The sequence below is a fragment of the Vipera ursinii genome (assembly GCF_947247035.1).
Source record: "Vipera ursinii genome assembly, chromosome: 1".
Taxonomy (NCBI): Eukaryota; Metazoa; Chordata; class Lepidosauria; order Squamata; family Viperidae; genus Vipera; species Vipera ursinii.
In genome coordinates, this window is record NC_139512.1 from 116,329,136 (window position 1) to 116,356,023 (window position 26,888).

Sequence of the window (26,888 nt, forward strand, 5' to 3'; positions counted from 1 at the left end):
AAGTACAGATAGTCCTCGACTTACAACAATTTGCTTAGTGACTGTTCAAAGTTACAATGGCACTGAAGTGACTTATCACCATTTTTCACATTTATGACCGTTGCAGTCATGTGATTTATATTTGGATGCTTGGCAACTGATTCATATTTATGATGGTCACAATGTCCCAGGGTCATGTGATCCAGTTTTGCAACCTTTTGACAAGCAAAGTCATTGGCAGGGCTGCTGATGGCCAAGTGCTAAGGCGGGACTTCCCTCCCTCCCTCCCTTTCATTCCAATTTCCCTCCCTCCTCTCTTCCTTCCTTTTCCCTCCCTCCCTCCTTCCGTGCCTCCCTCTTTCTCATTCCCATTGCTTTCCTTCTGAAGGAAGAATTTGACACACACACACACACACATCCCCAATATTTTCAAACAAGGAAAAGCCTCCAGAGACAGAAAAGACAAGCCGCTGAGGGAACTAGCTTAAAAAGGCGCTTTCCTCTTTAAGAATTAGCTACCGGTTAGAAAGTAAAGTTAAGGAGCAGGCCTGTACGTAAGAAAAAAACAAAAACAAATATAGCAAGTACTGGCTGCGGGCTAAGGTAGCCTTCCCAAATGGCTCCATTCACTAAGTAAATGAATGCTACAGGCAAAATCCATTCAGGACCAAAATACTTTGAAATCCCTTGCAGCAAAACTTACAGCTAACAATAGCAGAGCAATAAAATTAGAAACCAAAATTCAACACCGGACATCAGCCACAATAGAAATTACCAAACACTCCTTAAGAACACAAAGCCCTCATTGCACAAATCCCAGAACTTCAAAGTCACAAAATCACCTAAGAATCCAACCCCTGGTTGAAAAGCCCTGGTCTGTTGTGCTTCAGGCTGTCTTGTCCTTTCTTCACCTCGGGTTTTTCTGCCAAGTAGCAGAAATCAAGGGAGGAAAAACCTGTTTTTTATCAGCTGCAGTAGGCTTGGTTGTAGCTACTATGAGACGATCGTTCCTGTCCAGTCATATATTATGTACACTGTGATTTGTGTACTTGTAGTTTATTAAACAAGCTGCGTTTTATGTGATTTAAGTCAAAATTCATTTACTATACTTTTTAACTACAATGGTCCTGTATGCCCTTAGTTATAAATGATGATCCTTTATTTCAGAAAAAGTTTTAGATTTATTTAATTATTTATGTTTTTGGTTTTGCTCTTAAATGTTCCTTTGTAAGGCATAATTATAAACATCAACCTTTTTTAATGCCTACAGACCTCTTTTCATATTTGCCCCCTTTTCAGGTTTGTCCTCTGTTTTTCCAAATAAAAGATGATCACTGTATGTATAACTCATGAAGGCTGGATTCATTTGAGAGACTACCAAAAGCCAAACAGTCCATGTAGCAATACCAATAGCACTTTAGACTTATATACTGCTTCGTAGTGCTTTACAGCTTTCTCTAAGCAGTTGACAGAGTCAGCGTATTGCCCCTAACAATCTGGGTCCTCATTTTACTGACCTTGGAAGGATGGAAGGCTGAGTCCACCTTGAGCCCATTAGGATCAAACCCCTGGAGTGAGCAGTGAGTTAGCCCGCAGTACTACATTCTAACCACTGTGCCGTCATGTACAGGCTTTGTTCAGTGTGTGAGTCCAACTCTATCTCTCCTTCTCCTCCTCCTCCTCCTGGATCCTTTATCCCTGAAACAGGAAGAAGATCAAACTGAGCAGCCTAGCTCTAGATCACAAGGTGACCGGTGACCGATTCTACTTGCACGTGACGGCTGTGGGGCAGCGGCTAAGCCAGAGAGAGCCGCAGCTGGAGGGTGTGAAGAAGGCACTCTACCCATCAGTGCAGGACCTCTTCCAAGGGGCCACCAAATCAGCCCAGCGTGAGTCCTCTTCTTGCCTTGCCATCCCTCGGCTCCGTGAGAGAAGCTATGCCGGGAGAGGATGTGGGCAAAGGGCCTTTTCCACAAAGCTTGCATTTTGTTTTGTCATGTGCCTGGCTTGCAAGCGGCTTCCAGAAGGGTTGCTGGCGGTTTGGGGGCTGGTACCAGTCTTCCTAAGAAATGGGAACTCCCGTAGTTCGTAGATTGGGCACTAAGTTATATCTTCTCTCCCAGCTGTTCCTCCTCTCCAGCTTTGGGCCTATGGCATCAGGGGTGAGTGGCTGCCACAGCTCAGGACAGGCCCTGGCATCTGGCTCCATCTGTTGGCAGGAGACAGCCCGAGCATTTTTGCTTGTTGGCTTCAGTCCTAATTTTGGAGGGAAACACCTCCTTTGCCTGTTCTCGGCAGCGGTGACTGGAAAAAGAAAACAAAACAATATTCAAGGTAGAAATAGGAGTGATATGTATCACCAGTCCAACTGCTGTTCTTTTGAGCAAACAAGCAAGCAAGCAAGCAAACCAACAAAAAAAACTGCTGTTGTAATTGAATTAACTCTGCACTGTTTTCGTAAAGGAACACAGTCTTTTCTCTCTAGGTTTCTACCGGTAGCCATCCTGTAGCAGTATAGGTTAAAACAGCGTTTCCCAACCTTAGGAACTTGAAGATGTGTGGACTTCAACTCCCAGAATTCCCCAGCCAGCTATGCTGGCTGGGGAATTCTGGGAGTTGAAGTCCACGTATCTTCAAGTTCCTAAGGTTGGGAAACGCTGGGTTAGAAGATCAGCCAGGGAAAAAGTGAAACTTGTAAATAAGTAAGTTATGTGACCAGTACCTTTGTGGAGCTTGAGTTCAATCCAGGTTTACAAATAAACAGAAAAGATTTATTTAATTGATTAAGATACAAATTCTGTGAAACGGAAATCTTCTCTGCTTGTAGGTGGCCCTTACTTAACCAGAGTTGGGACTGGCAACTTCTTCTCTAAGCAAAACATCATGTGATCTCAGCTACAATTTTACTGCTGGTTTCTCCATTGACTTTGCTTGTCAGAAACTGGTTGTGAAGTAGGCGGATAATGATTATGTGACCATGGGACACTCCACTGGTTGCAAACGACCTCTGGTTACGAAGTGCCCCATGCTAAAAACCACGTGATCGCAGAGACATTGCAATTGCTACAAGACTGGTCAAAAAAATTACATTTCCAGTGCCAAACAGGGGAAATGTTGTTCAGTGAGGACTTCCTGTGCATTAAGCATCACTGGCCTTTCAGAACTGTTAAAGCCTCCTGTATATATTCTGTCTAGCTAGCTGAAATCACCAGTACATTCCTAAGAGATCATATAATCTCTGACTCTCAGATGAATCTTTTATTACCTACCTTGTTGAAAAGCAGAGTGCTAAGAAAGGATTGTTTAGACCAGTCTTTCTAGATCTGATGCCAGATAGATTGGCTGTGACAGCTTACTTTTTTGGGGAGGGTATAGCCATAAAGCACCTTATGGAGAAGTCTTGTCTGAGACACAATCCAATTCCTCCCTAATAAGTACAGCATAAGGGGAAAGGATATTCATTTGTTTGTCGGAAAAGCATTCTAACATCATCCTTCTGGATGCAGGCTCCATCCCCTTCTGCCACAGTGTCTGTTCTCCCATCTTTCTGTGGAGCCTCATCACAATGGGCATGACCCAGCTGCGTATCATCTTCTACATGGCAGCTATGAACAAGATGCTGGAGTTCCAGGTGACGGGTGGCGTGGACCCTGGTGAGCTCAATGAGGAAGGGTGTCTGGAAGCAATGCAGGGGGAAAAGGAAGCAATGAGAGAGAAGGATCAGGTTGTTTCTTCCTGCTTAGTGAACTTTTAGTTGACTATTTTCTATCCTGAAAATAAATCTGGTTAATCTGATGTGAGCTTTTCCTTTCCTTTCTTTTTATTCCAGTGCCAGAAGAATTGGAGGAAAAAGCCAAGAACACAGGCAGGAGCCTTAATTGCCTGGGGCTAAGATAGGTCTCTCAAAGTATATGTGTAATGTAATCTGATAAAGGACTTCTATATACAGTTCTCTGTCCAAGCTTTAAGGTGAAATCTTCCATTTCCTAGGAAACAAACCTTCCAAATATTCTCCATGTCCTTCAAAAAAAAAATTCTAGCCATTGCTGTGAGCTCATGCACTGCTAAATATCTGCCCCCTCCATGTTCTCTGATTAATGGGTAGATGTAGGGGGATGATTTTTTTCACATTAGTGAGATCAGAGTGCCGAAACAGCAGAACCATCATTACCATTGTCAGTGTTAACAGGAGCTTCCTGTTATGGACTGGGGAGTGCAAGGCAAAAGGGGGAAAACAAGGCATAAAATGATGGTCAGCAAGTTGATCCAAGTGTGTAAATAAGCTGGACCAGAGAATTTCTGCTGTTCTGAATGAAGGTCTCATTTCTGTTACGATGTGGTTTTATACTTCTGTCTCCCTCCCCTCCCCCTGTGAGCTTAGAATAATGTGCCTCAGGGCTCCAAAATGATTTATTTGGGTTAGGGAAGGAGCGTTTCTCCTGTTTTTTTGGATTATTTTCTCATTCCTTCTCTCCTTCCTTTTTGCTGGACAGTCAGTTTCTACTCTTCCATCTTTGGTGTCATGCAGTTATTATGTCTTCTCACTTGTCCCTTCATTGGCTATGTGATGGACTGGCGCATAAAGGATTGTGTGGACGCACCAGGAAATACAAACCGTGCTGGATCTATCAAGTGAGACTTTGATAATTTCCAAATGTCAAATGGAACCCATGCTTGAGGGTAGAGATGCTGGGGCATTTAACAGAAGGACCGATGATGACTTTCCTTTATCTTCCTAGTCCTGAGATGAAAGGAATTCCACCTAAAGTCCGCTACCTTAAGATCCAGAAGCTCACCAATGCTATCCGAGCTTTTGTCACCACCAACTTTCTGTTGGTTGGGTTTGGTATCACCTGCTTGATCAACAACCTTCCTGTGCAGGTAACCTCTGTTACGTTCTTCATTCCTCTCTGATTTTCCTTGATATTCCCTCTGTTTGATAATGCTCTTCTGCTGCCTCAGCGCTGTTTTCCTTCCCTCACCAGCTCCTTAGCTTATCTTTCATTTAATGACTCCTGTTGGTTTCCTCATTCTTTCTTTGTCTCTTCCCCTACAGTTTGTGACCTTCATTCTTCACACCATGGTACGAGGCTTTTTCCATTCTGCCTGTGGAAGTCTCTATGCTGCTGTGTAAGTTTTGCCACTGGATGGAATCTTTTGCACTTGAGAATGGGTGCAAGGGTATTGCCCTAGTTTGGTAGAATGGTCTGCCTCTCAGGTTAAAATGGGGTAGTCCTTCTAATCTAAGCAGGGCTGTCTGTTCAAGAAGAAGAAAGCCCTGTGAGTTGGCTTTCTTTTCCTTGCGTATCCCATTGTCTTTTTTTCCCAAGGGACCAAATCTTCCCTAAGAATGGAAGAGGATGAAGTAGAAGAGAAGCATCAGTTAAATTTCTTTTCCTATTACTAAGTCTAAATACTGTTCACGGTTTTTAAACAACAGTGGCAGTTTATCTTGCTTCTTATGTTTTCCATTAGCGTTTTCTTAGACTTAAATACATGTTTAATCCATTGAGGCTTTTAAATCTTTATTATATTGATAGATTGGACAGTTTTTGAGCAGGGTGGGGAACCTGTGGCCTTCTAGAGGATGTTGAACTGTTGTTCCCAGCGTTCTCCATCATTAGACGTATTGACTGGGCTGCAGAGAGTTGCAGTTTAGCAGTTTCTAGAGGACCACAGGCTCCCCAACCCTGAACAACCGATAGATTTCCATTTCTCTAAACAAAATAGAAACTTGTGGTAGTTGAGAGTCTATATTTCTATGTAGATGTTGAGGTAAAGGTTGTCAATAGCCTCTCTAGCTTTTTAGTTTTCTTCACATTATGTTTGATCACCAGGTATCCTTCCAATCACTTTGGTACATTGACCGGGCTCCAGTCCTTGATCAGTGCCGTATTTGCTCTCCTCCAACAACCATTTTTCATGGCTATGGTGGGACCATTACACGGGGATCCTTTCTGGGTGAGTTTCAGCTGTTTGAATGAAGATAGGAGTTATTTGAAGAAGGAATGTGGTGTATTTTTCATGTCCGGTGTGAAATCCACTTCATTATTTAGATTTACTAACAAACACTCTAGCAAGCTCAGTGCCAAGATGATATGCTTCTTCCCATACTAACAATATGTTTTGGTACTCAGTTTTCTTATTCTGTACTTTGTGTATCAGCGTATCCCTTGCCTTTTTTCCCCCGAAGCTGTACCCAAACCCACATACATCCTATGTCTAATTTGCAACTCTCACTCCATATCAGCAACTTTTTAAAAAGTGCTTTACAGATTTGGAAAAGAGAGATATTGGTGATGTCACATAAGCTCTACAAGCTACAGAATTGCTCTGATTGGCTTTGTCATCTGACTTTTTGTCTGGGATGTTATTGCAGGATAGGGAGAACAATTCATGGATGGCTTTATATGGGCATGTACTGTAATTATCTATTGTAGGTAGATAATTATTATCTCTAAAATAAATAAATGTATGTGATCTCGTTTTGAATTAAAGAATATTAATGGAAAATTAGGGCTTTGATGTAGTCAAAGCAGGCTAGTCCAGAAACAAAATTAGCAATTTCGTACCAGTTACTGTCACTGATCATAAATGGACATAATTCATGATTGTTCCTCCTTGCTTTATTCGTAGGTGAATCTTGCCCTGCTTATCTTCTCTTTTATGGGCTTCCTGCTCCCTGGCTATCTCTTCTACTACCGCTACAAACTTATCCAGAAGCAAATGGCCAAAGATGGTGCTCCTGTGAAATTCCAGGACAATGCAGTTGGCAATGGCTTGCTGAACAATGAAGCCACCTCTTTATAAATCAGGCATGGGGAAAGGGGGGGGGGGTTGTGGATGATGGAGAACTGAATGCAGAATTGGTGTGCCTAACAGATGGAGCAAGGCGCCGTGAGCAAAGGGATGAGACAATACTGTGAGAACATTACATTTGGGAACTATGAAAATAACTGAGGTGCTTTTAATTCTCAACAAATGCCTATCTATATTTATATCTATCTATATTTTTTATATATAGAAACAAAACTCTATTTTTTTGCAGGGTATTTTAAAAAGCTCAGTGATTTTTAAATAGACGATTAGAACATCAGTCACTAAGCATCGAGAATTTATGAAAAGATCTTGAATGAAGAGTTGGCAGGGTGGAGTACCATGTCTAACCTACAGCACCTTATGTAGCTCTTGCCGGTCGTAATTTTCCAGTGTTGTTTGGCCCTGGGCAGGAACTTGACTCTCACCACTTCCCTCTCTTCCCTGCTTGATAATTATTGCAGAGAAAATCAGGAAGTGACTGCAAAATCCCAGAAGTAAATTCAAAGGGATTATTATTTGCTAATAGTCCCATGGAGTCCCTTGTGACTCTGTCCCCTTGGGTTTCGGCAACTAATGTTGGGGGTGTCAAAAAATTAGATGCCGTGTTAGATCTTTGCTTGGTAATGAATGCTGCAGGTTGTGCCTTAGCCCCCAATCCTGTTTTAAGCTTTATAAGACAAACCCCCTCCCCATGAATTGTCCCCCAGAGATGAATTTAATGGCCTTTTGAGTGCTGTGAATTTTTCCAGATATTGTTCTTTGATCTGTCTTGATTGCAAGTGTGACAAGGTTTGTATACTACAGAAGTGTAGGCAGGCATTGATTTAACAAGACTTGTGTCAGAAGAATAGAAGTGCCAATTTTTCATGACTGACTTTGCCTGGGCCCTTCCAAATTTTTTTATTTTTTTTTTAAATCCTAGCGACTGGGTTTGCACTGGCAGATCCCAGCCAAACTTCTTATTTATTTATATGGAAATTGTATTGCTGCCTTTCTATTAAGAGCAGGCTGTGGTTTTTCTTAAAACAAAATCAAGCCATACAGTAATTCAACAATAAAATTAAATAAATTTCTATGCAACATTAAACCCAATAACTGTCTAAAAAACTAAATAAGCCAACTGGCAACTGAATGATAAAATGTAGGTAGATTAAAAATAGAAATGGTGGAAACATGGCCAAAAATATTTTTATGAGGTACAAAAAGTAGCATTTAGCAGGGCTGGGCCGACTCTTCCTTGGGAGTGAATTCTGTATACAGGCAGCCCTCAACTTACAATCAGAATTGAGCCCAACATTTCTGTGGCTAAGTGAGGCAGTTGTTAAGTGACATTTGCCCCATTTTACGACCTTTCTTGCCACAGTTGTTAAGTGAATCTGGCTTTCCCATTGACTTGGCTTGTCAGACGATCATAAAAAGTGATCCCACTTCAACCGTCGTAAATATGAGTCAGTTGCCAAGCATCTGAATTTTGATCACACGATCAAAATATGATGCTGAAACAGTCCTAAGGGTGAAAAATGGTCCTAAGTCACTCTTTTTCAGTGTTGTTGTAACTTTGAACGGTTACTAAATGAACTGTTGTTAAATCGAGGGCTACCTGTACTAGAATCAGCCCTGAAAATGCTTTAGTCCTACTCAAAAGATACCTGCAAGTTTCCGTTCAATGGTTGTGACTTGGGAAAAAAAGGAGGAGAAGGCACAGTTGGCTGTGGTTGATTTGAGTATTCTGTTCCAAAGGTCAAAGCCATCAACCCTCAGCTCACGGGGGAGCCAGGGCAAATCACATTGGGCCTTCTTCTGCTCAAAGTGGGGCTGCCATATTTTGAATCAGTGGAATTTTTTTGAACCGGTTTCAAGGACTTCTCTGTATAGCATACTGCAGAAGCTAAGTGTGAAAATTGCTAGATGAGCAACATTTGGAAACATAACACTTTCACTGAATGGATGCCATAATGGGACTTGCCTACTCATGAATGGCTACCCTGGTGTGCCTTGTAGTCGCAAAACACCCTTTTACTAGGAGACACACTGGTGAGAGATGGTCTTCTAACATTTCTAGCCCAGCATTCCAACATTGCTCATTCTTTTTTTTTGGGGGGGAGTGTTCCAAAAAAATGATGCTGTTCATTCATCGTTTTCTAAGAATACCTAGGACTTTTTTTCAGAAATATTCCTCATTTTTGGAAATAAATGTGAAATTACAACCTGGCATTTTGTTGTACATCTTTCCATTACGTTTAATACCAATTGGGGCTGGGGGGAGGGCGGGGGAGGGGGAGAGATTACTAAACACAAAATATCCCTTGGTATATTGGTGCCCATTGACACCATTCCACTACTGTAAAGTTTGAACCTGTGCAAAAATTACCAAGTTTGTAACCATTGAAAAAGAGTTCGACTGATATAACTGTCAAAGCTGGAAAGCTATTTCTGGATATACCAGTTACCTGGATGCCTAAAAGTAATGTTTTCAGAGTTACTTTTTTTATTGAAAAGTTTTATCATACATTTTATCTTTAACAAACCCCCCTACCCCTCCCCTATCCCTCCCTCCTTACCCCTCCCCCCTCCCCCCCCCGACTTCCCAGAGCTAAGTACAAGGTATAAAAAACAAAAAAAAAATCATAAACAACCATATGCTAACAACCGTAAACTCTAAAATCTATCACTCTCTAGCTCATATAGGATAACTACAAACACTATTAATATAAAATATATAAAAATATATATAAAAAAAGGAAAAAAGAAAGGAAGACTTATTCAAATGCTACATGAAACTTCTTAGACCCGTATTTGTTCTGGATATACTCAATCCATTTTCTCCACTCCATAATATAGCGTTCTTGCGAATGATCTTTCAAATAGGCCGATATCTTTACCATCTCTGCCAGGTCAGAAACCTTTAAAGTCCATTCTTCTATAGTCGGCAGTTCCTCCTTCTTCCAATACTGACCTATTAAGAGTCTTGCTGCCGTAATTAAATTCAACATCAACTTAGTGTCCACAACTGTAGCATCTGTAATTATTCCCAACAAAAAAAGTTGCGGACAAAACTTTATCCTCTGTTTAAAAATCTTCTGCATGTTCCACCAGACCTTTATCCAAAAAGCCTTAACCTTTTTACAAGTCCACCATATGTGAAAATATGTTGCGTCTTCGTCACCGCACCTCCAACATTTAGGCTGATAATTCGGATACATACTTGCAAGCTTTTTAGGATCTAAATGCCATCTATAAAACATTTTGTAAAAATTCTCTCTTAGATTTTGAGCTTGTGTAAATTTTACGTTCCTCACCCAAATCCTTTCCCACGTATCCATTGTAATAACTTCTTGGATATTTTGGGCCCATTTAATCATACAATCTTTAACAAGCTCTGTTTCTGAGTCAATCTCTATCAATGCAAGATATATCCGTTTGATATGTGCTGGACCCTGATTTCTGATTTGCTTTATCAGATTTTCATCAGTCATTGTAAAACCATTTTTCTGATCTTCTTTCCACCTGGCCTGTAGCTGAGTATATTGAAACCAATTCTGAACAACCTTCTCTTCTCGCAAGAGGCTATATGATTTCAAACACCAGACATTTCTTTCCAAGCTCAGAATCTCCTTGTACGTAGTCACATCATGTTTGAAACCAGCATGTATATTTTCTATTGCATGTTTTGGAATTGCCCACAGTGGTATCTTGCAATCTAGCTCATGTCTATACTTCTTCCAAACTCTCAACAATGCCTGTCTTAGAATATGCACTCTAAACACATTGTCTACCTTCTTGTCATACAACAAATATGCATGCCAGCCAAACAACAAATCGTGGCCCTCAAGATTTAATAATCTCTCTTGTGTCAAATTAATCCAATCACTTATTCCTACTAATGCAGCAGCTTCATAATATAGTTTAAGGTTGGGCATTTTAAGACCACCTCTCTCACGAGTATCCTGCATAATCTTAAGTTTAACTCGTGGCCTTTTCCCTGCCCAAACAAATTTATTGATACCTCGCTGCCATTCCTCCAAATTAGAATCTTTCTTAAGAATCGGTATCATTTGAAATAAAAATAAAAATTTAGGCAGGACATTCATTTTCACTGCTGCAATCCGTCCCAACAAAGACAATTGCAATTTTTCCCAACTCTCCAATTCTTTTTGAATTTCCCCCCATAGTTTTTCATAATTATTTTTATATAACTTTGTATTAGAGGGCGACAAAAGCACCCCCAAATATTTAACCCTTTTAACAATCTCAAATCCAGTTAATCCTTCTAAGAGAGCCTTTTGCGAAACTGTCATATTTTTGGCCAGAATTTTGGTTTTCTGTATATTAACTTTAAATCCAGAAACCTTGCCGTATTGTGTTATTATCTCCATCAGGTCCACAACAGAGTTCTCTGGCTGGGTCACTGTAACAACCAGATCATCTGCGAATGCTCTCAATCTATAATCCTGATCTCTAATTTGTATACCCTTAATTTTTTCCGAATTCCGTATTTTAACCAATAATATCTCTAATGTTAACACAAATAACAAGGGCGATAACGGACACCCTTGCCTTGTGCCCTTCTCAATATTACATGCTTCTATCAGACTATTATTAACTATAATTCGGGCAGTTTTTTTTTTATTGAAAAGTTTTAAAATACAATTTTCCTTTAAAAATCCCCCCTTCCCCCTCCCTCCTCCCCCCCACTACCTCCCCCCCTCCCCCCCTCCCCCCCCCAGATTTCCCAGAGCTAAATACAAGGTATATATATAAAAAGCAATCATAAACAATCATATACTAACAACTATAAACTCTAAAATCCATCACTCTCTAGCTTATATAGGATAAACAAGCCTTAGTAATATTGAATATGTATAAAAAGAAACTAAAATAAGAAAAGAAAAAAAAAACGAAAGAAGACTTATTCAAATGCTACATAAAACTTCTTAACCCTATACTTGTTCTGGATAAACTCAATCCATTTTCTCCATTCCATAATATAGCGTTCTTGCGAATGGTCTTTCAAATAGGCCGAAATCTTCGCCATCTCTGCCAGGTCGGAAACCTTTAAAGTCCACTCTTCTATAGTCGGCAGTTCCTCTTTCTTCCAATATTGGCCTATCAAAAGTCTTGCTGCCGTGATTAAGTTCAACATCAATTTGGTGTCCACAACTGTAGCGTCTGCAATTATTCCCAACAAAAAAAAATTGCGGACAAAACTTTATCCTCTGTTTAAAAATCTTCTGCATATTCCACCAAACTTTTATCCAAAAGGCCTTAACCTTCTTACATGTCCACCATATGTGAAAATATGTTGCATCTTCATCACCGCACCTCCAACATTTAGGCTGATAATTCGGATACATACTTGCAAGCTTTTTAGGATCTAAATGCCATCTATAAAACATTTTATAAAAGTTCTCTCTTAGATTTTGAGCTTGAGTAAATTTTACGTTCCTCACCCAAATCTTTTCCCACGTGTCCATTGTGATAACTTCCTGAATGTTTTGGGCCCATTTTATCATACAATCCTTAACAAGCTCTGTTTCTGAGTCAATCTCTATCAATGCAAGATATATCCGTTTGATATGTGCAGGTCCCTGATTTCTAATTTGCTTTATCAAATTTTCATCAGTGATTGTAAATCCATTTTTCTGGTCTTCTTTCCACCTGGCCCGTAACTGAATATATTGAAACCAATTTTGAACAACCTTCTCTTCTCGCAAGAGGCTATATGATTTCAGACACCAAACATTTCTTTCCAAGCTAAGGATCTCCTTGTACGTAGTCACATCGTGTTTGAAGCCAGCATGTATATTTTCTATTGCGTGTTTTGGAATTGCCCACAATGGTATCTTGCAACTTAACTTATGTCTATACTTCTTCCAAACTCTCAGCAATGCCTGTCTTAAAATATGCACCCTAAACACGTTGTCTACCTTCTTATCATACAACAAATATGCATGCCAGCCAAACAACAAATCATGGCCCTCAAGATTTAATAACCTCCCTTGCGTCAAATTAATCCAATCACTTATTCCTACTAATGTAGCAGCTTCATAATATAATTTAAAATTAGGCAATTTAAGGCCACCTCTCTCACGAGTATCCTGCATAATCTTAAGTTTAACTCGTGGCTTTTTCCCTGCCCACACAAATTTATTGATACCTCGCTGCCATTCCTCCAGATTAGAATCTTTCTTAAGAATCGGTATCATTTGAAATAAAAATAAAAATTTAGGCAGGACATTCATTTTTACTGCTGCAATCCGTCCCAACAAAGACAATTGCAACTTTTCCCAACTCTCCAGTTCTTTTTGAATTTTCCCCCATAGTTTTTCATAATTATTTTTATATAGCTTTGTATTAGAGGGCAACAAAATCACCCCCAAATATTTAACCCTTTTAACAATCTCAAATCCAGTTAATCCTTCTAAGAGAGCCTTTTGCGAAACTGTCATATTTCTAGCCAAAATTTTGGTTTTCTGTATATTAACTTTAAATCCAGAAACCTTCCCATATTGTGTTATTATCTCCATCAGGTCCACAACAGAGTTCTCTGGCTGGGTCACTGTAACAACCAGATCATCTGAGAATGCTCTCAATCTATAGTCCTGATCTCCAATTTGTATCCCCTTAATTTTTTCCGAATTCCGAATTTTAACCAATAATATCTCTAATGTTAACACAAATAACAAGGGCGATAACGGACACCCTTGCCTTGTGCCCTTCTCAATATTACATGCTTCTGTCAAGCTATTATTAACTATAATTCGGGCAGTTTGTTTTTGATATAATGCCCTAATCGGTTGTAAAAAATTTTCCCCAAAATCCATTTTATCTAAAACTTTCAACAAGAATTTCCAATTCAATTGATCAAAAGCTTTTTCAGCATCTAAAAAAATTAGCACCGCAGCGATCTGGTTGTTCCTTTCCAAAAACTCTAACACATCAACTATATGCCTCACATTACTTTTCATTTGCCTACCACTAATAAACCCCGTTTGATCCCCATGAATCACCTGTTGCAGAACCCTCATCAGTCTATTAGCCAAAACCTTAGCAAATATCTTGTAATCTGTATTTAAAAGTTTGTTTTTGATATAATGCCCTAATCGGTTGTAAAAAATTTTCCCCAAAATCCATTTTGTCTAAAACTTTCATCAAAAATTGCCAATTCAATTGATCAAAAGCTTTTTCAGCATCTAGAAAAATTAGCGCCGCAGGGATCTGGTTGTTCCTTTCTAACACATCAACTATATGCCTCACATTATTTTTCATTTGCCTACCACTAATAAACCCCGTTTGGTCCCCATGAATCACCTGTTGCAGAACCCTCATCAGTCTATTAGCCAACACCTTAGCAAATATCTTGTAATCTGTATTTAAAAGCGATATCGGTCTATAATTTTTGACTTGAGTAGCATCTTGGTCTTCCTTCGGAATCAAGGAAATAAAAGCTGTTCTCCAAGACGGTGGCACCTTTCCCCCCCTCTGGATTGTCTGGAACAGTTCCTTTAACGGTTTCATCATCTCTAATTGTAAATTTTTGTAATAAGCCGCAGACAAACCATCCGTACCTGGTGCTTTATCCACCTTCAATTCCTTAATTGCTGTAAAAATTTCTTCTTCTGTAATTAATTGATTAATCCCCTCTTTTTGTACTTGCGTAAGAACCGGGATGCTAGCATTCTCCAAATATATATCAATGTCTTTTTCATTAATCTTCTCCTTAGCATACTGTATAATTTAGAATAAAAATCCACAAAAGCATCCTTGATAAGGTCCTGTTGAAACACAACCGTTCCTTTATGCTCAATTTTGTCTATATTAGAAGCCCTTTGCTTTTTCCTCAATCTATAAGCTAACCATCTACCTGGTTTGTTAGCGTTGCAAAAGGTATTATGCCTGGCAAACCGCAAATTGGTTGCCACTTGGTCAGCCATTAATTTATCAAATTGTCCTCTTAACAGTTTAATAGCCTCCTTAGTCTTCACATCCTCTGAATTCAAAATCAAAGCATTTTCTTTTTCCTTTATTTCATTCTCCAGTTCTTTCCTCCTAGCTTCCACAGCACGTCTATGTTTATTATTCATATATATCAACACCCCTCTCATATAGGCCTTACTAGCATCCCAAACCATATCCATAGAGGTGCCCTTATTCATATTAATTTCAAAAAAATCCTTCATCCGCTGTTTACATTCTTCCACATTTCTCTGATTTCTAAACAGATTCTCATTTACGCGCCACGAGCGCCTATCTCTATTCTCCTTATCAATCTCTAGCCAAACTGGGCTATGATCAGAAATAGTTCTTGCACAAATCTTCACCTTCTTAGTCCTTAAAAAAAATCATTAGTCAACAAAATAAAATCGATCCTGGAAAAAGATTGATGTCTGTCAGAAAAAAAAGTATAATCCTTTTCCTGCAAATGTCTCTCGCGCCAAATATCTCGCAGTTCCAAGTCATCCTTCATTTCAAAAAAGGATTTAGGCAGTCTAGCATGACTTGGGACGCGCTTGAAAGCTCCAGCCTTGTCCATCTGTACATCCAAAACACCATTCCAATCCCCCATAAAAATAAAAGATTTATAATCCAACTGGGTAAGCTTTGTATGAAGTAAACTAAAAAAGTCAGCTTGTTGTTGATTAGGAGCATATAATCCAACTAAAAGCGTCTTTTTACCTTCTAGCAGCAACTCTATCATAACGTATCTTCCATGCTTATCTGCTTCAATTAAGTCTGCTGTTAAAGCACTTTTAACATAAACAACCACTCCATTTTTCTTATTCATTGCAGAAGCAACAAATTGCGTACCCAACCTTGAGTTCGATAAATACTTTTGACCCACAACCCTAATATGCGTTTCTTGCAAACATATAACATCTATCTTGAATTGTTTTAAATATTGAAAAACTTTCTTCCTCTTCTGTGGTGAATTTAGTCCATTAACGTTCCAAGTTAAAAATTTAGTTGCCATGCATATCATCCCAAAGCTCTTGGAGCACTGCTTTGATAGGACTATCTTTTTTAGGCCGTGCCCCTCCCACTGCTTGGCTGTAAGTACGTTGTGGAAGTTCCATAGACTTCTGCTGATCTTGTTCTTTTATTTTTTTTTGATCGTTTTAAAGCAGCACGCGTCACCCTCTGCTCTCTAGGATCATCCAAAGAAGTTGTAGCTTGATCTCCTCCAGCACCGTTTTCCTCTGTCTGTCCATCTTCAGCCTCTTGATGTTCTCCTTCTCCAGATCCCTTTGCAGCTTCCAGAAGTGATAATGGAGTTGCTTTTAGAACATTATTGTAAAAATCACGCGCCTGCATCACAGTAACCAGACGGTACCTTTTACCTTCATGCATCACCATCAACCCAACTGGAATCTCCCATCTGAACCTTATATCTTGTTGCTTGAGCTCTTGCACAAGAAATGTAAAATCCTTCCTTCTCCTTAAAATCTTTGGAGGAATTTCTTTTAGAACCAAAACTTCTTGATCAGCAATCACAACTTTAGTATCATCGGCAGCTTGTATAACTTCATCTCTAATTTCCCTCTTTGCAAAATAAACCACCACATCTCTAGGCAGCTTTCTCTGTTTAGCAATCCATGAATTCACACGAAACACTTTATCCATGCCTCCCTTTATTTCAGATGCTGGCTGATTCAATACCACTTCCAGAGCCTCAGAAATCAGCTGCTTTAGATCTTCCTTAATATTCTCTTTTAAGCCTCTGATTCTAACAGCAAACTGCATCTGGTAATATTGAGCAAGACTCAGTTCTCTGTCCATTTTGTCTCTTAAATCTTCATTCTCCAATACTTTTGCTTCTAATATGGCATTCTTTTGAGTCAAATCTTCCACTTTTTCATCCAGATCTTCCACACATTCAGCCACTTTATGCACTGAAGACAAAATGTCTACCTTCATCACACTGAACTTCTGTTCCATCCTCTCTTCCATTCTCTCCTCCAATTTCTCCAATTTCTCCTCCATCTTTGCAAATTTATCACCCATTGATTCCAGAATTACCTGGGCATGTTTTTCAAGAGCATCTTGTAAATCCTTTGGTGTCAATACATCAGGAGTATGCAACGCCTGCAATGATGATTGTTGCACCGGAGAAGTTCCAGCACTCCGAAGAGTTTTTGGGGGAGGTTTAGCCGCCATCTTTTACTTTCACTTGTGACGCACTTTCACTTTAAGTTTAAAAAGTCCATCAAGCTCGAGAGTAAAATATAATAATCCTCTTCACCTTTTCCTCTTGTACCGCTCTGCCTGCTCCTTTTATTCCATAGTCCTTCCTTCAGGCAGGGGTGGTCGCAAACGCCTGGCTCTGCTCCAAGAAATCCGGAGCAGAGACGCTGACCAGCTGGGAGCGACCCAGGCTACGGGGGAGTTCGATCCTTCAGCCGCCCAAGCTACAAGCTCAGGCGGCCCCGGAGAACTCGACCCCTACCTGGGGCCTCACCCCCTCCTCTTCTCCCGAGGAGGGGGCTTCAAATTCACCCGAACAGCTGATCGGCGCTGTTTCGGGTGAAAATTACTCAGCTGAGCCACGGGCAGCCCGGGAAGGCTGTCTCCGGCGCCGCGCAGCCACCGGAAGTCCAGAGTTACTTTTAAATTGCAAATACGTAAAGGAGCCAGAGCAGGTTATACCCACCATTTTTACCTCAATTCATCGGGACATTCCTTTAGAGCAGGCATGTCAAACTCACGACGTCGCATGACGTTGCGCGATGTATTGGTACTTTTTTCCCCCATTGCTGGCAGTGGGGTGGGCGCAGTTTCGGCATGACGCATCTGGCCCACGGGCCAGCAGTTTGAGATGCCTGCTTTAGGGCAATGTCTGTCTGTCTCTCATCTGTCTGTCATCTGTTCCTATTGTCTGTGTGTGTATGTGTGTGCATCTCTCTCATCAGTGTGTTAAACACAAAGTGACACAGCTTGTCACTCATCTGATTTAGAAGCAGCCTCTGTTGAGTGATGCTCTCATGCCTGTTATACTTGGGAAAGCAAAAACCTAGTAATGGCATTTAAATGGGCCCATCTTTCTACTCCTTTTAATGATTTTTCCCCCTCAATCATTTTGCACAAATGCAAAAGGAGGAGGTAGAGGCCTGCAGTACAACTGGGAAGGCCAGTAGTTTTCCAGGATCTCTTCCTGCTGGACCATTTTTCTACAAGGCAGAAGACGAGCTTCTGGAAAAGCTACTGGTGCCGACCTTTGGAAGCAGCCCAGAAAGATACTGTAGCCACTGTCCATTAGAAAATGCCTAGCAGATCTTCTCGTCCCTCAATACAGGGGCAGTTGGAACAGTCTGCACCATGAACACCAGAGTGAAATGGATTTATCTTATTCATTTCATCCGTAGTAAATGGAGTGGATACATCACTGTCTGCATGATCACCTTAGCCAAGATACTGGGAGAATAAGAACAGGCCAATGGCCAAGGCATAGAGAATGAGAGAAGGCCTCTTTAAAAGCAGTATCAGAAGCATTTAATTAGGGGGTTATTTTAGAACATGACAGAGACATAGAAATAGTGATGTTCCCAGTCTATCCAGCCTAAAATGAGGAATTGCCTTTCTCTAAGTAGGATATTGTCTGATCTGGCATCAGAAGATAGGAAGGATTTTATTCATGGTGACCTTAGAAATTTTCCAGAGCTAAAGTGTTAAGTAGTGTAAGACAAGTTTCAGAACACAAGTGATGGAGACTTCTGTATCTTTTAGGACAATGCCATTATTTGACCGATATCTTGACTTACTTTTCCTTAGTCAGCTCCTCTCATTCAGAATTGTTCATTTCCCAGCATCAGTGCTGAGGTTAAAAAACAAACAAACACTCAGAACAGGTTAAAGTTAGTTAGCCCAATGCAAGGGATGTGTATGTGAAGCTTATTAATTTCTGTGGTAATCAACACATATATCTTTTTCCACCATTATTACCCTTCAGGAAAGGGGAAATGAAAAAAGGTAAATTAGTTTTAACCCTGCTAATACTTCTACTTAATCCGAGACGGGTCAGAATGTGCAGATACTTGGTGCTACCAATAAATAACCCACCCCATTCACCTGCTTCAAATTCCAGTTTGTCTTAAAAGGGCATTTAGAGGTAGTCCTTGAGACTGTAGCAGAGCCTGCCCATCGTGGTTGTAACTCATGACTGTCTTTAAACGGGGTCTGTCATGTGATGACCTTTGCAGTGGTCGCTAAGTAAACCAATGGTTCACTATGAGTGTGGTTTTGCCAAACACCAGAAATTAATGTCAGTTTTCAGCAAAACTATTGTAAAAACCGGTCATGCGATCACAAGATGCCGCAGGCAACTGTAGATGTGGCCTGAACTGAGTACCTGAAATTCATTCATGTTATCCTGTGGAAGGCCTAAGGTTGGAACTTTGAATCTGTGTTGTAAGTAAACCCCTCCCCCCCCAGGTAGGTTTATCAGAACTTTGAATGTTTGCTAAGTGGCCAGTCGTAAATCAAAGACTACCTGCACACATGTCCAACTGCTCCAAAATGGAGATAAGGCTAAATATTCATGAGACATCAAAAGCAAGGCAATCCATGTATAACCTGGTTGCATTTGGATATTAATACAACATGCTTTAGTTCTGAACTAATAAGCTGTCATTTTGTTCAAGACTTGAATGCTTGCATAAATCTCGCTGACTGAACCAGATTGCTGGTATGTGTAGTTGAGGGAAGAGCTTCACTAAGGAGGTTTGTAACTTGCATTGCGCTTATATCAAGAAGAGGATAAGAAATGGCAAAAAGCTGTAGAGATTAAAAGGTGGCCAGATGCCATGACACCAAGAGAAGTCTCAAGCCTTGATTGAGACAAAAAAACATTCGGCATTACTTCAAAAAGCTAAACAATTTGGAGTTGATTGCACTCGTGTTCAGAAGCGAATTACATTGGGTAATGTGTGGTTATAACTTGGGGAATGACGTTCAGTACGTTTGCTGTTTTTCAGTGCTATTTTGTGCAATTGTTTCAGTGAGGGGAAAAAGACCAACTTTCAGGGTAGTGACGGAGGGCATCCTTTGATAGTTGCTTTTCTTTTTTTAATTTTTAATTTATCTAGAGGGCTTATATGGCCGCCCTTTCACTCAGTGACTTTAGGCGGCTTACAAAAAATAGAAACTCTATGGCTTGCCTATTTTATGTAATGACTAGTTGGCTCGCCGCAATCCATAAAACTATGATTAAAAACAAAAGTACCCTTCCTTCCCTTCCCCCAGGTGCCGGACCAGACTTCCTCACAGCTTCTCCCCACGTGCTTGGGGGCAGTGGTGGGATTCAGCTGGTTCGCACCACTTCGGCAGAACTGGTAGCTAATTTTTTGTTGCCCAGGCCCAGAATGGACTTCCGGAAGCAGCATCCACACAGAGAACCGGTTGTTCACGTATTTGAATCCCACCACTGCTTGGGGGGGGGGGGAAAGACCTCCGGAAGGTCCTAAAAAAGCAGGGATCTCACTGATTTCAAGTAGGAGGCTGATTCAAAGGGCTGGGCAGCTACTTACTTCTTTTGGTTGTGTGCTGGTTGTGTGCCTTACACAGCCACCTATTCAGAAGTAAGGAGAGAGCATATATACCATGTGCATCCAGCTGTCCATTCCCCAGTAACCACTAGTTATTTTTCTGGTTTTGGACCACAGCTTTTGAACTGACCGGCTGGAGAGCAGCAAGCGACAGCAGTCATGAGGATAGCCAAGGATGGGGTATCGTTGTAGAACATTCTTTTTTTTTTTTTTTTAGAAAGTGCCATCTTTTCTCCAGGTGGTACACCTGTTGCTTCCGTGACTGTAGCATGGCAGAGAGAAAAGACGTAGCTCAGGGGCAGAGATGGGTTTGCATACATAAAGTCCCCAAATCAATTTGCGGCACCTTCAGTGAAAGGTTTTCAGGTAGTGTGCCTGAGAAACGGCGCTGCCCGAGACCTGCTGCCAATCAAGCTAGACAGATCTGGGTTAGATGAATACGGTAATTGGTCTGACTCTATCTAAGACAGCTCCTTCTGCTTAGTTAATTAATATCCTATCTTTCTGATCCAAGGATTCCCCCTCAGGCAGCTCACAAAATCTGTATATCTATAGCTAACGAGGGTTCTACAAGTGTCAGAGGGAATATCTAGTAGGTATCCATGACACAATTACTGGAGTGGCAAAGTAATTTCTGCTCCCCTCCTTTTCCCCCTCTTTCTCTCTCTCTCTATATAAATACTACAGTGGGTCTCATTTGGCTGCATCTTCCTCTCCTGTCTGGTTGAATTGTGAGCTTTTTTGGGGAGTGCATGCAGACCCCCATCACCTTTTTTAATGGAAGAAACTCATTGCTGGACTCTTTCCCCAAGCCCTTTCTGGGGGTAGAGACTAACTGTGCTGTCATTTTGGTCTTTTGGTTTGTAGGATTAGGCAGCTAGGAGATGCTATTGGGGAAACATTTTATTATAAGTTTGAAAATAAATTCTGAAGGATGTTTGCCAGTTTTCTTCGGTGCCCTTCAGAGCTCTCTCAGTTGTTTATTTACTAGACTCTTAATGCATTATCCACTAGGTTGTCTGTTTTTGTAGGCAACATACAATTGTTACCAATGCGACTATTTTTTTTAATGCAGCACTGTAAATGGATTTGTTTATTTGGATGGGAAGGGCAATCAGTAAAATATGTTGTGGTATTTATGACAGGAGAAGAAAGTTAATTTTCATCATGGAACAGAGCAAAACTTTTTAGAAACTGGCGGCCCATAATGCAGTAAATTATGATGTGATTTGAATCCAGCCAGCATGCTTTGTCAATCAAAGATGGCAAACAATCCACAACTATGCTTGTCCTAGAAGTTCAACTCCAGCTTCCACAAACTAACAATGGCATCTGCTCCAGGTTCAGATGACATCATGTACCTGAGCTAAAAGCCTCTGTGTTTATTTAAGAAGCTAAGGGTGGGGTGTAAAACGGCATTGGGTGTGAACTGTGGTTTAACATGATGTTGAATGCTCTGAGCCCAACACTTGCATGTGGCTGAATTCATGGAGTGCAACATTATCTAGATGACTTCATAGAGAAACAGCATGTAGTCTCCTCTCCAGATAGAATTCTGCCTCCTCCTTCAATCCATATTTAGGGCCCTGTTGTTTGGGCTTGGATGCTGAGAAGCATCAGGCCTTATTAGTACTTGATGGAAGATTGCCAGGGAACACTGAGGCTGTAGGCTAGACTGGAAATTGTAAAAAATAAAAAATATCTTGGAAGGGGGCCCACAGCAAACCACTTCCATGTTGCTGCCAATAAATCTTTATAAAGGAGTTCGTTAAGTCACCGGGATTCAAAATCATCTTGAAGCAGATCTTCTTTTTATGAACCGGAGTCTATGCTAATGTATGATTGGTTTTCCTGAGCCCTTATTATTATAAACCTTTACCTTGTGCTTCATTTAATAAAATGGGGGGAGAATTGGACACCTCAAAAATGTTGGAAATTTTTGCTTTAAGGTTCTTGAAATGGACTTTAAAACAAACAAGATTGCCATCTATGAATAATTAAAAACTTGATTTCAGGAACATTTGATTATATTTTAGAAATAGTATTTTCTCCTGCACATATAAAGAATCTCTGCCTGGAAAATGTCAAGCAGTTTTCCTTTGTTTTCCATTATTCATAATATACGAGTCAGAAACAGCTCAATTAAACTGAAAGGGGAAAAAAATCCTTTCAACTAAAGGTACATTTAATGTAGGGAATTCATGCATATGGAACTGGAACAAAACAAGAGTACATGGTCATTAGGCCAGAAAGCTTTGTCTACATTTATAGCAAATATTCAATATTCATTAATTTATGTTCTTTTAAAAATGTTTATACCCTTCTTCCAATACACGCTTCCAGGGATCATATTACAAAATACAGGTCGGTTCATTGAAGAGATCCCATTCTTAGGAGTAAGGAAGGGAAATCCCATTCTTAGAAACCGTATCTGTGAAAACTATATAGCTTGTTCAGAGTGTTCCAAAGAACGATAATTGGTTTGGGTATGCACCCTCTAGAAGATAAAAGAACCAACTATTGTATATCCAGCTATACAGAATGAGTGTGCCAATATGACAACTCAAGGATATGTGGCATTGTTAATGGTATCAATATCTTACCAATGCAAAGATTTGCATTTTTAGTATGCAAGGAAGGAGCCATTCGTGCCCTGAAACTGGTACCCTAGGTCAGTGCCTCTCCCAACTTTCTGGGTGCACATAATATGCTAAACTGTGGTTTATGCAAAGAACTCACTCTCTGGAAAAAAAGCTCTAAGGCTGGGAAAGGTGGAAGAAAAAGAAGAGGATGGCTAGCTGCAAGGTAGATTGTTCAGTTCAGTGGCAACAAGTGCATCTTTGGGAGACTTGAAAGACCAGTTTGGGACCGATCCTCATGGTGAAAAGCTATTCGGTCCTTAGGAGATGAAAACTATTTCATGGCACGTAATCAGTGGCTGGTTAGTTTGAGGTGCAGGGTGTTGTATGAATAATTTTTGGTTAAAAGTCCATTCTTCCCTTCAGGATCAAATTTAGGAAAGAAAAAAAAAGGTTTGTCAGTTTCCAGCAGAGGAAAATTCTGCTTAGCATGAATTGGCCCGTCCTTTTGCTATTCTTAGTCACTTCCGCTTGCCTGACAAGTAACAGAGTGAATGGTCATAAATGCTTCTCTTTCAAGTACTAAAATACAAAAACTTCTAAACGGCTGGTTCGTGCTTTATACAAAGCGTAGCAAATACAATTATTGTGGGCAACATAAAAGAGGAAGATTGGGACACAAAAAGGAATCGGTATTGATATGATTTGTGTACCAGCCAGCGGGTGGCGCTGTGAACACATTGTGATGCAGTGAATAGGTGGAATACTGCTTTCTCCTGATCAAGTAGTAGAGCATGGCTTTAAAGGCAAACACTCTTGAGTTATCTCAGGTTCTCCTTCTCTACTAACTGTAGAAAGCTGCGTTTCAAGAGGAAAGGAGTGGACCTTGATGATTCCTTTCCTTTTGGCCATCATACCCTTCAAAACCCATTGTGGACTTTGAGTACATTCCCAGCCAGCTCATTGATAGTGGAAGCTGAGGCTGAATGAACTTGTCTCAACAGAAGGAAAACTAACCTCACCTTGGTAGGTGGCATCACCTGGCAGACCCCTTCTGGGTTAGATCTGATCAGTGCTTTGATGGGAGATTTCCAGAGAATGTCAGGGCTGTTGGTATATGGGGAAATCAAGAAAAATCCAAGAATCAAATCAACCTTTATTGTCAAAGTGCAACATGTGTACAATGAGATTAATTTAATTTAATTTAATTTATTAATATTTCTATACCGCCCTTCTCCCGAAGGACTCAGGGCGGTGTACAGGGCAAGAATAAAACATAAAGTTACAAAAATTAAAAAGTAATTAAATACATGCCCATAAAAACAATAAATACATTAATAAAACCCCCAATAAAATGATAATAAAAAACCCCAGCAATCCCACCCTCAGGCCAGGCCGGCTTGTTCGAACAGGTATGTTTTCAGATCGCGGCAAAAGGAGCGAAGATCGGGCGCCGTCCGGAGCTCAACCGGTAACTGGTTCCATAACTCCGGGGCGCCCACAGAGAAAGATCTCCCCCTGGGGGCCACCAATCTACATTCTCTGACCGGTGGCACCCTGAGGAGTCCCTCTCTGTGGGAACGCACAGGGCGGAGGGAAGTTGATGCCGGCAGCAGGTGTTCCCTAAGGTACTCCGGCCCCCTGCCATGTAGGGCTTTAAATACCATAACTAGTACCTTGAATCTCACCCGGAAGACAACTGGCAGCCAATGCAGCTCACGGAGCAGAGGTGTGACATGGGAGTATCGGGAAACTCCCGACACAACTCTCGCGGCTGCATTCTGTGCCAGTTGGAGCTTCCGGGTGGTCCTCAAGGGCAGCCCCATGTAGAGAGCGTTGCAGTAGTCTAGTCGAGAGGTCACGAGCGCGTGAGTGACCGTGCATAGATCATCCCGGCTTAGATAGGGCCGCAACTGGCGCACCAGGCGAACCTGGGCGAAAGCCCCCCTAGTCACAGCTCCTATATGGTCTTCCAGGGTGAGCCGTGAATCTAGGAGGACTCCCAAGTTGCGAGCCCTATCTACGGGGGGTAATAATTCGCCCCCCATAGCGAGAGGTGGAATGTCCGAATAAACCCGGGATGAAGGTATGCAAAGCCACTCGGTCTTGTCGGGGTTGAGTTGAAGTCTGTTCCTCCCCATCCAGACCCGAACCGCCTCCAGGCAGCGGGACATCACGGTGAGGGCATCACTGGGGTGGTTTGGGGTCGAAAAGAAAAGCTGGGTATCATCAGCATACTGATGATACCCAACTCCAAAACCACGAATGATCTCACCCAGCGGTTTCATATAGATGTTGAACAGGAGAGGCGAGAGGACCGACCCCTGAGGAACTCCACAAATGAGAGACCTCGCGGTCGACCTCTGCCCTCCTGCCAACACCGACTGCAAGCGTCCCTGGAGATAGGAGAACCACTGCAAAACCATGCCTCCCACTCCCGATCCCCCGAGACGCCGCAGCAAGATACCATGGTCGATGGTATCGAAAGCCGCTGAGAGGTCTAATAGGACCAGGACAGAGGAATGCCCCCTGTCCCGAGCCCTCCAGAGATCATTCACCAGCGTGACCAATGCCGTCTCCGTGCTGTACCCGGGCCTGAAACCCAATTGGTACGGGTCTAGATAATCCGCTTCATCCAGGACCAGAGGGAGCTGATGTGCCACCACACTCTCAACAACCTTCGCAAGAAAGCGAAGGTTGGAGACAGGACGAAAGTTGTTCAATATAGCTGGGTCCAAGGCAGGCTTCTTGAGGAGAGGCCTCACCACCGCCTCTTTCAAGACGGCGGGGAAGCTACCCTCACTCAAAGAGGCCGATATAACTGCCTGGAACCAGCTACGTGTCCTCTCCCGGGCTGCATAAAGCAGCCAGGAAGGGCACGGGTCCAATAAACATGTGGTGGTGCTCAGCCTCCCCATGATCCTGTCCACTTCCTCCGGAGTCACAGAATCAAACTCCTCCCAGGTGATATCGACAAGACCACCCGTGTCCTGCTCGACAGACTCTGCCCAGTCAGAGTCCAGACCGGTCCGAATCCGAGCGATTTTGTCCGACAGATGCTGGTTAAACTCCTCGGCACGACCCTGCAAGGGATCCTCCCTCACCTCCTGATTCAGGAGGGAGCGAGTCACCCTAAACAGGGCAGCCGGGCGATTATCTGCGGACGCGATAAGGGTGGCGAAGTGGTTAGACCTCGCCTCCCTTATCGCAGCGAGATAAGACCTAGTATAGGTTCTTAGTCGCAATCGATCGGATTCGGATCGGCTGGATCTCCAACCGCTCTCTAGGCCCCATCTCCCTTCGTGCACCCCCCCACAACTCACAGTGACAACAAACCCACCACCTTATTACACCATGTGAACTTATTGCACAACGCGCCGGCCTCATAAGTCTATCATACATGGAGTTATTTCCCATTCAGGAATCTGGCAGGCCATGGGTAGAAACTGTTCTTCAGCCTGTTGGTGCGGCTGGCTATACTTCTATATCTCCTACCCGATGGTAGGAGAGTAAAGAGGTACCGACCAGGGTGTGAGTCATCCCTGAAGATAGCAGGGCCAAACCATTTTTATAGGATTGCCAAGAAAACTGTTTGGATCTGAGCATGAAGTCACCAGCTCAGCTTGAAGCAGCCTAAGGAAAGGAGGTAGAGCTCAGTGTGACATACAGCTCCGTATCAGTGAATACAAGCATTGGGTATCTGCATGAAGGGAGCTAAAACTTTGCAAGAGGATACATTGGAGCCACAGTAGCATCTTAAAATGTGGCTTTTATTTGATAACAACCTGAGAAATAGCAATATGCAAAGGAGAAAATGCAGCATTCTTTAAGAGCAACAGAAGAAGAATGCTTTTTTTTTAAAAGGCCAAGTTCACTTCACCTCCCCTCCACCCTCTATTCTGTCATCTGTAGTGGTAGAATGTGGTAGTGTTGTGGTAGAATAGTTGCCTTGATGATGCAGGTGCTAAATGGG

General features: G+C 41.6%; 1 protein-coding gene across 7 annotated transcripts in view; it reads left to right on the plus strand.

The window, feature by feature from the left end:
• The window catches only part of SLC43A1 (solute carrier family 43 member 1), a 58,722-nt gene that overhangs the window by 26,799 nt on the left and 5,035 nt on the right, over nt 1-26,888 (plus strand). For 4 of the 7 annotated variants that reach the window (XM_083379531.1, XM_083379534.1, XM_083379533.1 and 1 more), the window contains 8 exons: nt 1,687-1,868; nt 3,486-3,632; nt 3,809-3,844; nt 4,473-4,611; nt 4,719-4,860; nt 5,036-5,109; nt 5,817-5,940; nt 6,616-9,011. In XM_083379531.1, coding sequence (XP_083235657.1) covers nt 1,687-1,868; nt 3,486-3,632; nt 3,809-3,844; nt 4,473-4,611; nt 4,719-4,860; nt 5,036-5,109; nt 5,817-5,940; nt 6,616-6,789 — 1,018 coding nt within the window. In that variant the 3' untranslated portion in view covers nt 6,790-9,011. Of the gene's footprint in view, nt 1-1,686; nt 1,869-3,485; nt 3,633-3,808; nt 3,845-4,472; nt 4,612-4,718; nt 4,861-5,035; nt 5,110-5,816; nt 5,941-6,615; nt 9,012-23,769; nt 24,102-26,888 lie in introns of those variants that run through there. The other 3 variants (XR_014494435.1, XR_014494436.1, XR_014494437.1) reach the window with 2 other exon arrangements.